The sequence below is a fragment of the Diadema setosum genome, chromosome 20 (assembly GCF_964275005.1).
Source record: "Diadema setosum chromosome 20, eeDiaSeto1, whole genome shotgun sequence".
Taxonomy (NCBI): domain Eukaryota; kingdom Metazoa; phylum Echinodermata; class Echinoidea; order Diadematoida; family Diadematidae; genus Diadema; species Diadema setosum.
The window spans coordinates 29,276,252-29,289,789 of NC_092704.1; the positions used below are offsets into that span (position 1 = coordinate 29,276,252).

The window sequence follows — 13,538 nt, forward strand, 5'->3', positions numbered from 1 at the left end:
AACTAAACTCGACTCATCCTTGGATCCTTGGTGTCTTTTCATCTCAGTTTGTACTTGACAACTCTCGATCTTTTCTTCAATTCTCTGATAGGTGGTTTCTCTATTTTAACCGCCCCCCCCCCCCCCGAAAAGGAAGTGCAATGTTCAAAGCGTGTTGAATCCCAAACAACAGCAACATTATGACGACCGATTAGGAATTTCACTTTCTTCAACTATTACGCGTGTAGGCCTACTCAGTGACTGGACAATCTGTTGCCAAATCACTAGTTGAGACTCTATTCACACCACAAGGTCAAGTTGTAAAGGCCTACACTTCGTGTAAAATTTCGACCTCACCGAACGTTCTGGTGCGAGGTAGGCAATATCTGGGCCCTGTCCATACTTAAGAGCTGTAATTAGACCTCTATGGCCCTGTCTTACAAAACTTGTGATAGAAATCAATCAATCACAAATCTCTTGAAAGCTACAATCAATCGCAACCTGTGTTTATAACTTTTTTTATAAGATGGATTTGCATTCAATCGTAAAGTTGTGATTGATTTGAATCAATCACAAGTCTTTATAAGACGGGGCCCAGGTAGATGATTGCGCAGACGGTCAATTTGTTTGTTAGTTTTGTTTTCAGTCTGTAAAAGTAGCAATAATTCCGGACCAACCGATGACAGTTCTGTCGAGGAGGAGTTCCCTGTCTTTTAGACCGCATATTATTCAACTATAAATTTAATTACACGTAAAATGAGCTAGAAGCGCAATTCCTCTCTGAGAAGACTCATTCTTCTCTTATAGAAAGAACGTGGCACTTCTTCAGTAAGCCCCTAGACTCTATCCGTTTTCTCTCAAACATTTGATTTTACATTACATGTATTGTTTGTTTTTTTTCTTCGTGAAGTTGCACAAGTGAATTTGTCGCCCTCATTGTTCGACCGCGACCGATGCGACCTAGCGCTGTACGATCTTTGATTAAACGACTTTGTGCGAATCAAAGAGCGTAGAAACTTGCGAATTGTGGGATCTTTGTGCTTGTTCCTTCCGAGGAAATTAATTATTCTACACATAACATCGTTCGTTCTCTAGCCAAGCTTTGATTCCCTTTGCCTGCTATGGAGCGGGCATTTGTCACCGACTGGCCCAACACAGACGCGAATGTGTGGTAAGCCGTAGGATACCAGACCTTAGTCCGATATGTGATGTTTTACGTCAGTACAAGTCGCCGCGATGAAGGGAACCAGCTAACGTTAGACGTCTTCTTCTTTTTCGTATTATAGTCCAAAGTAGTAGGGGCCAACCGGACAGGGGGTGCGCTTGTGTTAAATTGCGCGGAGAGAGAAGTGTAGGGTCTAGTTGCTTTGCTCCTGGATGTATTGTAGGATTGCTGCTTTAAAAGAGTCCTTGTTTGTGATGTTAGAAACTGTTCGTGTTGATTAGCATGATTAGAGTGAGTTCCATGAATTCCAGTCTATAATTGTTCTTGGAATAAACGAGTATTTATAACAGTTTTTGTTTGTGGCGATTGGGATGAAGCCTGTAGTGGATGATTTCCGGAGAATCCTTCGGACCAGACGCAGGGCTTTTCGAACTGGGATGGATAGGCGACCCGCAAGCTAAGTGCTTCGCGGAATGTGGTAATGCGGCCTACTCTGCGTCGATGTTTCAGCAGCTCCCAGCCTAGACAGAAAGATCCGTCTGTCCGGAGGACTCTTTTATATTTTGCCATTAACGCTGTCCTCTGTAGACAGATGGAAGGTATCAGTACCCATGGCTGTGGGGATGTTTTAACCACTGTCTCTATGAAAAATTGGGTGAGGTACCTCACCCTTCTTGATTGCGTCTAATTCACGGCCCTAGGTCGGCAAATTTAATCTTGTATAGTAAAATCAGCTATTCAAGAATACACTACACTCACCAGATTAATGAATAATCCAACATTTTGGTAGAATTTTCAACGTAAAACACACATCAACCAGCCCGTCGCGTCGTCACGTTGAAACTGCAGAAACATACAGTATGAATCTAACAGCCATGCGAGGTACTGTAGTTTCTATGTGTTTTTTTTTTTCACTAAAACACGTACCTCGCGTTTGATTGGCTTACAGATTCAAAATGGCGACTTACAGAGCTAGCAAACAGCGATGTTGCGATATGGATAAAATTTCTGCGTTATAACCGAGTTACTGTGAGTATTTCGAGTGCACAGTGTGAGAAATTTACCCCAAATATTGCTGCATAATGTGTCATGTCATGTCAAACTTGTTTGAATGTAAAAAAGCTGTCTGAAATTTGGTTTATCGTAACGTTTGACTGCTCCCCACAGGCGCTGGCATCAGTGACTTCGGTCTGTATACGGAGGGGATCCGTGAAGCCAGACTCAGTCTCTGCAGAACATTCCCCGACGGACAGATACAGACCGATCTTTCGGTCAACTCCCAGCCCAGCTCACGCTTTCATTTTTGTAACACTACTGTGTCTAGAGTAATCACCTCTAACAAAACGCGCTGCTCTGTTCTGCACTGCTTCCAGTCTGTCTACCAGAGTCTGGGTGTGGGGGTCCCAGACTGTAGAACAGTAATCTAGCATACGTAGTAATGGTCTAACAAGAGTCTTATATGTCGTATCTTTAATTCTATTGTTACAATCATGAAGGTTTCATCTTAAAAATCCTACAACTCTGTTGGCTTTGGCACATGTTCTGTCGACGTGCGCATTCCATGACAAATCTGATGATATATCAACCCCCAGGTATCTGTGACACTTTGTCTCTGTCAATGTGCTGTTGTTTAGTGAGTACTGGTATTTGACCGGGTTTTTTGCATGTGTGATGTGTAAGACATGACTTTTTTGGGCATTGAAGTCCATCTGCCACTTATTTTGCCACTCAGAGTATCTAGGTCTCTCTGTAGGTTTTGTGCATCTCCTACTCTCGAGACCTGTTTGTAGATGATGCAGTCATCAGCGAATAATCGACAGGTGGAGTTTAAGTCATTTGGCAAATCGTTGATGTATAACAGAAAGTAGAGTGGACCTGTGACCGTACCTTGTGGGACTCCCGAGTCTACGGTGACCCATTCTGATCTTTCTCCTTCCACCACCACCCTTTGTTTCCTGTGGGTTAAAAATTCCTTAATCCATTTGCGAGTCTTTCCTGTTATACGATACGAATGCAGTTTTGTTAGCAGTCTGTGATGTGGGACCTTGTGGAATGCCTTCTGAAAATCTAACACAATCAAATCTAACGTTAGCTTGAATTGAATTGAGTTGAATGGGTATGAAATTATTTAATATCGAACTTGGCAGCTCAATGGATAAATTGTGTCTGATTTACATACAATAATTGGCAATTCAGTGGTTAAAATACAGAGAAGTCATGAACTTCGAACACGTCAAAGACAAAAAGTGTGACTTGGGCCTGGGCCAAGTGGGAATCTAACAACAATTGATGTGATGACGAAGACCCCGTTTACAGTGCGAGGCTCGGCCGCGGCCGAGCCGCGGCCGAGCCCAGCCCCGCTTCAGTGTAAACGCGCAAAAGGCCAAATGCGAGGCCAAAATTGGCCTCGCATTTGGCCTCGTTTTAGTCTGGCTTCCAAACCCTCTGCCTGTATCTTTCGCTATTCAGGATATTAACCCCCTCGACATCGAAAACTAGTATAGTTTAAGGTGGTTTTGTCCTGCAAAGGATTTTTTCCTTCGGCAAAGGCCTTTGCCCGAACGGCGAATTCGTCGCCACGGAATTCATTTGGCAAAGGGTCTGAAAACTAGACAATACCAAATTGCGTTTGTTTGCAAGCAGAGCGCCACTACGACAAAATATTGAAAGGTTTGAATCAAAAGCGCGGCCGAACCCAGCAGTGTAAACGGACAAAATTGCGAGGCTCGGCCGCGCAATTGAGGCCGGACTCGGCCGCGGCTCCGCCCGGCCCCGCACTGTAAACGGGGTCAATGTTACACATTTCTAGTCTAAAAATTCTACATTCAATATGTTTTGAAACAGGTCATGTAAATTTGATTTAACGTTAAAGTTTTTGGAATTAATTTTTGTAAAAATCGTGAAATAAGCCCCACCACAGGGCGCCTAGTGGATCCGTGCGTTAGGAAGCAAGCGCAGGTTAGCAAGTGAGGCCTAGATACCATGCTAACTACATGTACAGTGCAGTGTCGGGTTAACAGCAGTGGTAAACAGTGGTTAGAGTCAACCCTGTTGCTGTACACAAGTGTCGAACTTAACCTTGCTTTGCGGCTTTGCAAATAATTCTGTAGAAAGTTACTGGTATCTCACCATTCCCTGCATTAATTTGATCATGACAGTGCAGTGCAAAGCTGTCATTCAATTTTAGTTTTAAATTCTAACCCTAAGCTAACTTTTCCCCCTGACTGCTTTGTTATTGGATAACTTTCAGGAAATTACTTTATACAATTTAACCTGGTCCTCCCGCAATTTTCGGAGAGCCATGCCTCCAATGCCCTCAAACGAGATTCTTTTTGAAAGGTTGACAGAGAACAGACAGGTTGGTAATCCACCCGTGCGAAAGCAGTCAAGCGGTACACGTACATGTATCCCCTTTTTGTGGTTAAGTATGGGTGCCATCCAACAATGCAAAATATTGAGCATGACTTCAAGTGACAGCCAATCCCAATAGCATTCCTTGTCCGCATAAATCTTTGGAAACAGTGCAATGGTGGTTTGTACAGTATTGGGGTACTTTTGGTTAACCTTGAAAGTGATTCAAGACCCTTTTGATTTGTACTTTTGTATTTCAGCATCAAGACCCTAATCGATGACTCTGTGTGCAGTTGGTCATGCCGCAACATTGCAGCCTTCACAGCCATAGGGAATCCCACTTTGCCTGAAGAAAGGGAGGTGTACAGACCTATCATTCATGTTGTAGATCCTGACAGGCCGTGGGAAGTATGCAGGTAAAATGCCCATGGTTATTACCAGTTCTCATGACTTCGATTATAAACATTAAAGGGAATTTGTGAAGCAGGTTCACATGTAACTATATTTCCATATACTCTGCATGAATTGGATGTCACAAGCATGTTAAAGATTGCCTTATTCCAAGCCTACAAAGTAAAGCATTTCCTGATCCCCCCACCCGCATTCATTGATTACTGAGCCAAAATTACAGCTCCAGTCAAATATCATACTATAATTTGAGCAACGTTTGTCTGTCTGTTTGTTCCTCTACTCCTCCCAGGTCCTTGGTACGATCTCCATCAAACTTAGTGGGTGGATGCAGGTTGACCACGAAATTGCCCTTGAGAGGTTCATTTTTGACAAAGTCAAGGTCACTGGGGTCTAAGGTCGAATAACTTCTAATCTTCGTCAGCTGCAATTATCAAACACCTGATAGAGGGCGCTATGTACACAGGCCTACTTATACGGGGATTCCCCCAGAAGTATAATCAGACACCCGACAGAGGGCGCTATGTAGTCCTACTCATATGGGGATTCCCAGGTGTACGCCTACTTAAGCCCCTTTTACACTTTCACGGATCGCATCACGGATGACCACGGATCGTCGATCCGGGATCATCCTCACTGTTTCCGGCATGGCCGTGTTGACTCCGTGAAGTCATCCGGCATTATCCTTGATCATCCGGCATGTCCGCGGAAAAAATTAAGCTTGCTTAATTTTTCATCCCGGACATCACGGATGAAAATCAATACGAACTCTTCCTTGTTGGCACCGTCTACTCCGTGTAGCCTCCGTATTCCTTCCTTGTAGGCACCGGCTATTCCGTGTTGCCTCCGTACTCATTCCGGGACAGTCCGTGAAGACATCGGGACGTCCGTATTAGCATCGGCTCCATCCGGGATGAAAAATTCGTGTATTTTGCCATACAAGCTCATAAAGTTCATGAAATTTGCTCAGATCTTTCCCAATCGGTACAGCCATCATCCCCTCATGCTGTTCGTATACTGGTCGCCTGAGAAGCGTCAGTGACCCACACACATCTCCTCGCTGGTTTTTTTTTTTTTTTTTTGTGGGTATGTGTGTGTTTGATTTGTTTTGTTTTGTTTCATTTTGTTTATGTCATGATGTTCCCGTAAAATGAGAGTTTGCAACAAACGTGACAAAGAGATTTGCCTTTATTGATGTCGACAACTAGAGGCGTATGTAGGCTGCTGTAGATTTTTTGGTGTACCTTTTATACTGTACTTAGCTCTGGAATCATGTCATCCAAGAATGATAAAGTATCAAAAGCAAAAGCAAATGTCATCTGTGAACATTTTGGGGATATCCGTGTAAAGACCACGAAGACACCTAGCTCCATCCGTGCTCAATCCTTGATATCCGTGTTAGCTCAGTATCGTTTCCGCTGTGGTGCGCGTTCATTCCTTGTCTGTCCGTGTAGGTAACGTACTTGGCTGTGTAGACTCCGTACTTGTCCGTGTAGACACCCAGATGGGCTCGTATTAACACCGGCATTGATTGGAAAATCAATATTTTGCATGCAGGAACACCACGGTCATCCGTGAAGCAATCCGTGAAAGTGTAAAAGGGGCTTTAGCTTCCAGCAAGTTTGGCCAAGATCGGACCAAGGAGTAGCGCAAAACAGTTATTTGACCTCCATTGACCCAGTGACCTTGACCATTTGTGGGGGAATCCCCATAGAGGATTTCTGGCACTCCATGAGTACATTGACTAGTCCAACCAAAATGAAGGAAGAATTTAGTGACTTACACCTAACAAGCACTTACGAACTCATTGTACGAGCCAACTGCACATTTTGTTTTAGGGTACATCAAGATATGTTTAAACAATGGGTAATACACCCTAGAATTATGTGTAACTAGTTTGAATTGAGTCAAAATAGGATCCTGTGTGCTAGCAGGTGTTCAGATTGCTGCTAACCAGTATCTGTATGAAAATTGTCTGTTGACAGAAGAGCATTACCAAATTGAATCCCTACTAGCTCATTGGGGTATAGGATGTGGTGAAAACAATACAGGGCCGGCACTATGTTTTTTTTTTTCTTTTTTTTTATATTGAGTGGGCTGACTTTGTGCGAACAGGAATGTTGGTCTGTTTTCAGCATAATGTATACTTGGTTGTCCTTTGCATCTATTGAAAGGTTCATTGTTTTATTCAATCTTCGTAGCTTTGGGAACCAGCACAGAGATGCCATTCAAGCACTGCGCTGGAACAGCGACGGCACCCAGCTGCTGTCGGCCGACGCTATGGGAACGGTGTTCCTGTGGAAGATGAAGCATTACCTGATGAATGACTGGTACTGTGCTGCAGAGAGTCACCTACAAGGGGAGCCCATCGTGGCCATCGCATGGTTACACAATGGCATGAAGGTGTGGCCTGCCAAAGAAAAACATATCCATACTTGTTTGGCTGCATTGTGCTAGCCAGCATGTTTTGCTTCTTAATATCACAGTTTTCTGATTTTGACTGAATGATGTATACATCATGTGAATATTTTTTTTTTTTATTGTGTAGCTACATGTAGCTACTAGTATTCAATTGACAACAAAATTTCATCTTTGCAGTATTTGCACAAAGTATTTCCAAATTCAAACTCATCAAAATGCAGGGGTTTTTTTTTTTTGCTATGTTTGAACCTTAACTATTTTTACTTTGAAGTACAAAATATTTTCACAGTGCTTTGTGCTGAATACAATAATGTACAAATGCTTGTACGCATTCATTTCTTCTTTTTTTTCCCCCCATTCTATCAGATATCGTACAATGTCGACAATATCGACTCGCCAAACATGCTTGACAAGTTCTCCAGGACTCGCTTCACACCCAGTCTTGCTGAGTTCGGTATGCGCCCGATGGAAGGATGGGTATCTGTCACTGGATCTGGACTGGTTAGTGTCCTTCCATCACATCAAACCATAACGTGTTTCATTTTGAAGGAATATGCAGCAGTTAGCATATTTCCAGAGCAAAACTTTATTGTTGATCTTAATTCTTTTTTTAATCTGCTCGTTTTTGAAGCAAAGTAGCTGCTGTGTTGCAGGGTCCAGCAAGAGATATCTCCCCCCCCCCCCCCCCTTGCCCGGACGGACATTTTGCCCAAATATTTGTCATAAACATGTATTTGTCAAATCGAATAAGAATGTGTCATTTGAAGAAATCAACCAAGATGTCCAGAATTCAAGAGCACAAAGTTAAGAGTTTAGGGAAGGCATAGTAATCACTGTATTTGTGTTGACATAAGGAGTTCAGTTCACTTAAGTTCAATTCATATCCATCATGAAGAGCAATAACAGTTCGTGAAATTGAGCAATTTGAAATAAAAAGAAAAAAAGTTTTGATCCTTAACTAAAATATAATATACAGATATTGATATATATGGAGGAACAATGCACACTTTACAATAGAAACCAAGAAAAATTGGAGCAGTGGAAAAGAGTTATAATTCTCAGATCCATTTTCCATTAAAGGGACTGTACAGTACTGGTTGAGGTGGGGATTCATGCTTTGAACATTCCTGAGTGAGATAATATAATGAGAAACCTCTTATGAAATATGAAAGAGCATGTAATTTCAAGAAGGATTCAACGTTTATTTGATGAAAATTGGTTTTCAAATGGCTGAGATATCAAAAAAAGTGATAATAATAAAAAGCGACAGGCCACGCCTTTTATTAGGATCTCTTTGTTTCACCTTGTTTTTGGATATCTCAGCCATTTCAAAACCGATTTTCATCAAATAAACTTTTGATACCCCTTAGAATTGCATGCTCTTTGACATCTCAGAGAGTGGTTTCTGAATATCTCGCAAAACGTTAAAAGCTAAATCCTCACCTCAGTCAGAACTGTACACACCCTTTAACATAACAATAGGTCAAACATTTTTTGCATCCCTGGCTGACTTGCACACAATGTGAATATCAATCCTCATTTAAAGTAGGATTAAGTAGCCTTATTTAGGGCTACCTGGGGATAACATGGCATATGTCATAAAAGTTTTCAGAACATTTGAGGTAGAATGGAATTGTTCAATCTTTCAGTGTACCGAAATGTCATTAGGCATGAAATGCAAAACTAGTATGTGTTCAAACTGTTTCAAAATTTAGGAACACATTAGAGAATTGTTGAACCCATATGTCATTCATTTTTTATTTTTTTGCTTTTGTTTAATTCTATTCTACACCTTCAGATTTCTGCTACAGTATTGAGGTCTGGGAAAACAGTGGTTGTGACTGAGAGACTTGGAAATGCCAGGAGTCACATCGCACTAGCCGACATTGCCTTCACCAGCTGTAAGTACATGAAGAGTTTGAATGCAAAATGAGTCAATTCCATCCATTTTAATTTGAGACATTTGCGGCTAGAAAATAAAGGAAATAACAACATATAGGATGCTTTAATCATAGATTTACAAATATTCCCAGTTATGTCTGTTCTATCTAATGATGGACTTTGAAAATTGTGCTATACCTGTTTTGTAATTAAACTCTTCACATAATCTAGCATTCTCAGTTGTGTGACTTGGGCCAATGAGCTTAAATAGAGTTTTGCCAGTCTAGTTCTAGTCCCACAAATTAGCGACCCTTTGCCAGAAAGTAGTGGGAATTATATCAGAGATAGTGATTACTGGTAGGATAAAGGGGTCTGATGAATAGTTAATGCAGTATATTCGATAAAATACCAAAGTGAAGATTTTCTTGTCCAACAGTAATTTGATGATATCAACTATGAATGGAAATCCTTGTGACTTCATGATTTGTGTTACTATTTGAGCCATCTTTTGTAGATAAGAAAAATTTAATGCTTGCAACTGAGTGACACATGTCCATACTTTGACTAAAATAAGCAATAAATTAATTAGTTTTACTAGTAGCTACGCTTTGTGATTAAAAAAAAAAAAATCATGAGCATACATAGAAGTATGATTTATGATTTGATGTAGGGCAATTTGTCATTCAGTTGCAATGAAAACAACTTGACGCAGAATGTCATTAATTTGAAATTTAATGCTGTTGAACTGATATGTTTATGTAGGCCACTTGTTCTTGAAAATCATGCATTTGCCACCTTCAGTTAAAACTTCTTTTTTGTGTGTGAATAGAAAAGTCCAAAAATAATATGATAATGTACTCCTGCTGAGCTTGATTTGAATGAGGTGTATTGACAAACTTTTATTATATTCTTGTGCCACTTTGATATATGTCTTCAAAAGAACTTTAAAGTAGTTTGGCCTGCATGCTTGTATTTCTTCCGCTAATATTTAAACCATGCAAAGGACATTTTTGGACAGAAGTCAAGAGGGGTCACACATTTTGCAGCAACAGGTTCATACGCCTGGTGCACTTATGCTACGTACAGGTGTATTAATAGAGAATCAACACTTTTTATCATGTGGCAGAGTGTGTGTGTTACACGGTACACATTTTTCTCATGCTAACTTCTGGTATGGTATGCTTTTGGATCACTTTGCGTTCAAGCACTCTGTTGCATGGTATTGTATGGTCCGTGGTAAGCTTTTTGAGCACTTCGAGAGGTGGTCCACTTTTGGCTCAGTATGGTCCCGCATGGTACACTTTAAGAGTGTTCTTGTGCACCTCTGGTGCGGACATGGTACTGTAGAGTGTGTTTTAGGAGAGCGTTTGAATGCACCACGTGTTACTCTTCAAAATGACATCTCAGTGTCACTGTCTGTATGTCTTTTTTATGCAGGCAATCTCCATCTTTGTATACAGCTTTTGTGGGAATGAATATATATGCATTTTTCTCTCTCTCTCATTCTCCTTCAGCTGGACATATTCTAGTTGCGACCTCAGATGGCGGCACAAGGTGTCCTCTGCAAGTTTACAGAGTGTCTCTCTCATGGGATGATGGTATGTACTCCCTTATCGTACTTGTACAAGTTCTTTCACCCGTACCGTACATAAACTAAGCATGCACATCATGCCTTAATGAAGAAGCGGGTAGGAAATCCTTGAGGATAAAGCCAGATGACATGAGGGCGTTCTGCATGTATCAACGGAAAAATTGTCACAGGAGCCAAAATATCGATTTCAGCATTAAGTATGGCTATTTCTCAGACATACAACAATTATCTGTTCCTATTTGACAGCAGATGAGAATCGTTCATGCGCAGAAGTTGGTACCCCATGCACTATAAACATATTATGGTCTTTGAATTAGAATTGGTGTCATTATTGCAGTTAGCAGTGCATATTATGTGGGATGTTTTAAAAACAACAACAAAATGGGAAAACAATAGAGAAACCCAAAGAGAAGGATTAAGAGGCGGAAATACACTTGAAGGAGGCAGTGTAGGTAACAGTATCCATACAACCGTAGGTAAAGAGAAGTTTTTTGAGTAAATCAAGAATGTAATTTTGGTCATAATAATAAAGTAGGAGAAAGCAGCTACATAGAATGTTCTTAGATTCAATTTGTTGTTGTTACTGCTGTCATAAAGACCCCTAAAGTAAATGTTGAATTTTTTTCTTGTACAGACAAGCTGCAGATGTCGACAGAGTACCTTCCCTCACTCTACATGCAGTGCTTGTGTGAGGTTACCAGCAGAGATAAATGTGAGTGTGTCTTCGATCATTTGGTCTTTGAGCAAATTTATACTCTGTTGTCTGGTTTTACTAGTGGAATACTTGTACATTGTTATGAACATGAATTCTGACATTCAATTTTCACTTCCAAAATCATTTAAAAAAATGAATAAATAGAACTGATTGTATTATAGTCTGTCATATTTCTGATTTGTGCCAGCAAGCAACTTGAACCAACATGTTTTTGTTCCTTTTTAATCCTGATTTACACTGATGCCAGTGCCATTTTTGTTGCTGTATTAGTACCACTGCATGCTATGAAACCCATGGGATTGCAGATTATGGTTTTTATAAACCAATAATGCTGTAACTCCCCCTTCCCACCTGTCAAAAAGACCACATTCTTGAAAATGTGCATGTTCCATTGAATATCCCTTTTCACACATGATGGAATCACTTTTTGCAATTGTCCTGCACAAGTTGGATTTATTGGATTTCAAATTAAAGGTGACAAAAGGCACTACTCTGGCAAGTCTTGACCCGTCAAGCATTGCAGTAGTTAAACGACATATTCCAGAGTTTGTCTGGCTTATCTCTAACAATTATTGTTCCTCCAAAAACAGTAGCAGCTGATGAAATTTTCTGTACTTCTCTATTTGTTGACGTTTGTCGTTTTCTCCACATGTATAGATCCTTCAATTACATCAGTCCAGTTCATCAGTAAGGAGTGCACTGAACAGCAGTTGGGGCTGGCCCCCACAGAACAGCTTTTAGTTTGTGCCTCAGGTATCTAGTTTATAACTGCAATTTAAAGTTTTTGAAAATAACTGGTTGACAGTGCCAAAGATATCTGAATAATTGTGTGTTAGACATGTCAGGGTAGTATGGAGTTGGACTCTGTGTACATTGTAGGAAGGCAGCAACATGAATGACATACAGTAAGTATCTCTTGACTGAGGAATATAGATAAACTTTCACACGATATCTTTGTTTTTGTTTTCTTCATTGCAGAACTAATTCATTAGCCTTTGCTTATCAGTAATTCCCCCCCCCCCCATGAAGGGGGAAGTAAGCAAATATTTAAGGTTTTTTTTTTCTTCGTTTTAAAACCAAAAGAACATAGGTACATGATGTCAGCTTTTCGTTGTTTCACCTTGATGCACTAGAGCTGAAATGTCAAATGGTGAAATAATTCTTTTGTACAACCGGCTTGAGATGAACTGTATTCCATCGTGACATAGTGAAGTAGAAATGTTAGATGAGAAAAGCAATTAAGAGATTTACCACATTCTCCTGTACCGTATCAAGATGTAACATTTCTCGAAAGAATAGTGTATTTGAGTGCATTATACCATCTTCTTAAAGCAAGACCTTGCCTACCATGTTTAATCTCTCTGTATTTCCCTTTCTTGTATAGGCATGATGGGGTCCTGTATAGAGTACTGGACCCTGAAGAAAGAGGCCATCCACTTACACAAGCTTTTCCAGGCAGGCTCACCTCATCATAGAGACATGCCCACTACATTGGTAGGTGAACTAGCCTCAACTCCACCCTTTTTTCCCCTCTCTGTCGTAGTTTTGTGGGATTTCCCTCTTTCACTTCTGATATTTCAGTGTGAACAAGTTTGATGAAATGTAACAATATACAAATGATGCACAGGATAGAGTGCGTTAGTGGAGGCGTAGCGCACTCGAGGGTATTTACAATTGTAAAACATGCACGAGGCGAAGCCGAGTGCATGTTGCACTACATTGTAAGTACCCGATTGTGAGCTGCGTCTCCACTAATGCCACGAAATAATCCTGTGCATCATTTGTTTTATAAAATGGGTCGAAAACTAACAACATTTTCACGTACCTTTGTGGATCTAGATGTCCGAAGATGTTCGTCCCAAACACGTCGCACTCGGAAATCCCGCACATATAAGTACTGTACGTATAAGAGTATACGTACGCCACACATGTTACTCGTATGCACACAAGAAAGGCCGGCCGGCAGCCCGAACTAGAAATTGTTTACAGGATTGACAGCGCGTATAGTAGCGCGCGACGCACTTGTA

General features: G+C 40.8%; 1 protein-coding gene across 1 annotated transcript in view; it reads left to right on the forward strand.

The window, feature by feature from the left end:
• Positions 1–984: 984 nt before the first annotated feature.
• Positions 985–13,538, forward strand: part of LOC140243386 (mediator of RNA polymerase II transcription subunit 16-like) — a 31,379-nt gene continuing 18,825 nt past the window's right edge. The window contains exons 1-9 of the mRNA XM_072323067.1: positions 985–1,150; positions 4,756–4,911; positions 7,105–7,306; positions 7,691–7,825; positions 9,123–9,225; positions 10,720–10,803; positions 11,431–11,508; positions 12,169–12,264; positions 12,896–13,005. Of these exons, the coding sequence (XP_072179168.1) occupies positions 1,101–1,150; positions 4,756–4,911; positions 7,105–7,306; positions 7,691–7,825; positions 9,123–9,225; positions 10,720–10,803; positions 11,431–11,508; positions 12,169–12,264; positions 12,896–13,005 (1,014 nt within the window). The 5' untranslated portion in view covers positions 985–1,100. The remainder of the gene's footprint in view (positions 1,151–4,755; positions 4,912–7,104; positions 7,307–7,690; positions 7,826–9,122; positions 9,226–10,719; positions 10,804–11,430; positions 11,509–12,168; positions 12,265–12,895; positions 13,006–13,538) is intronic.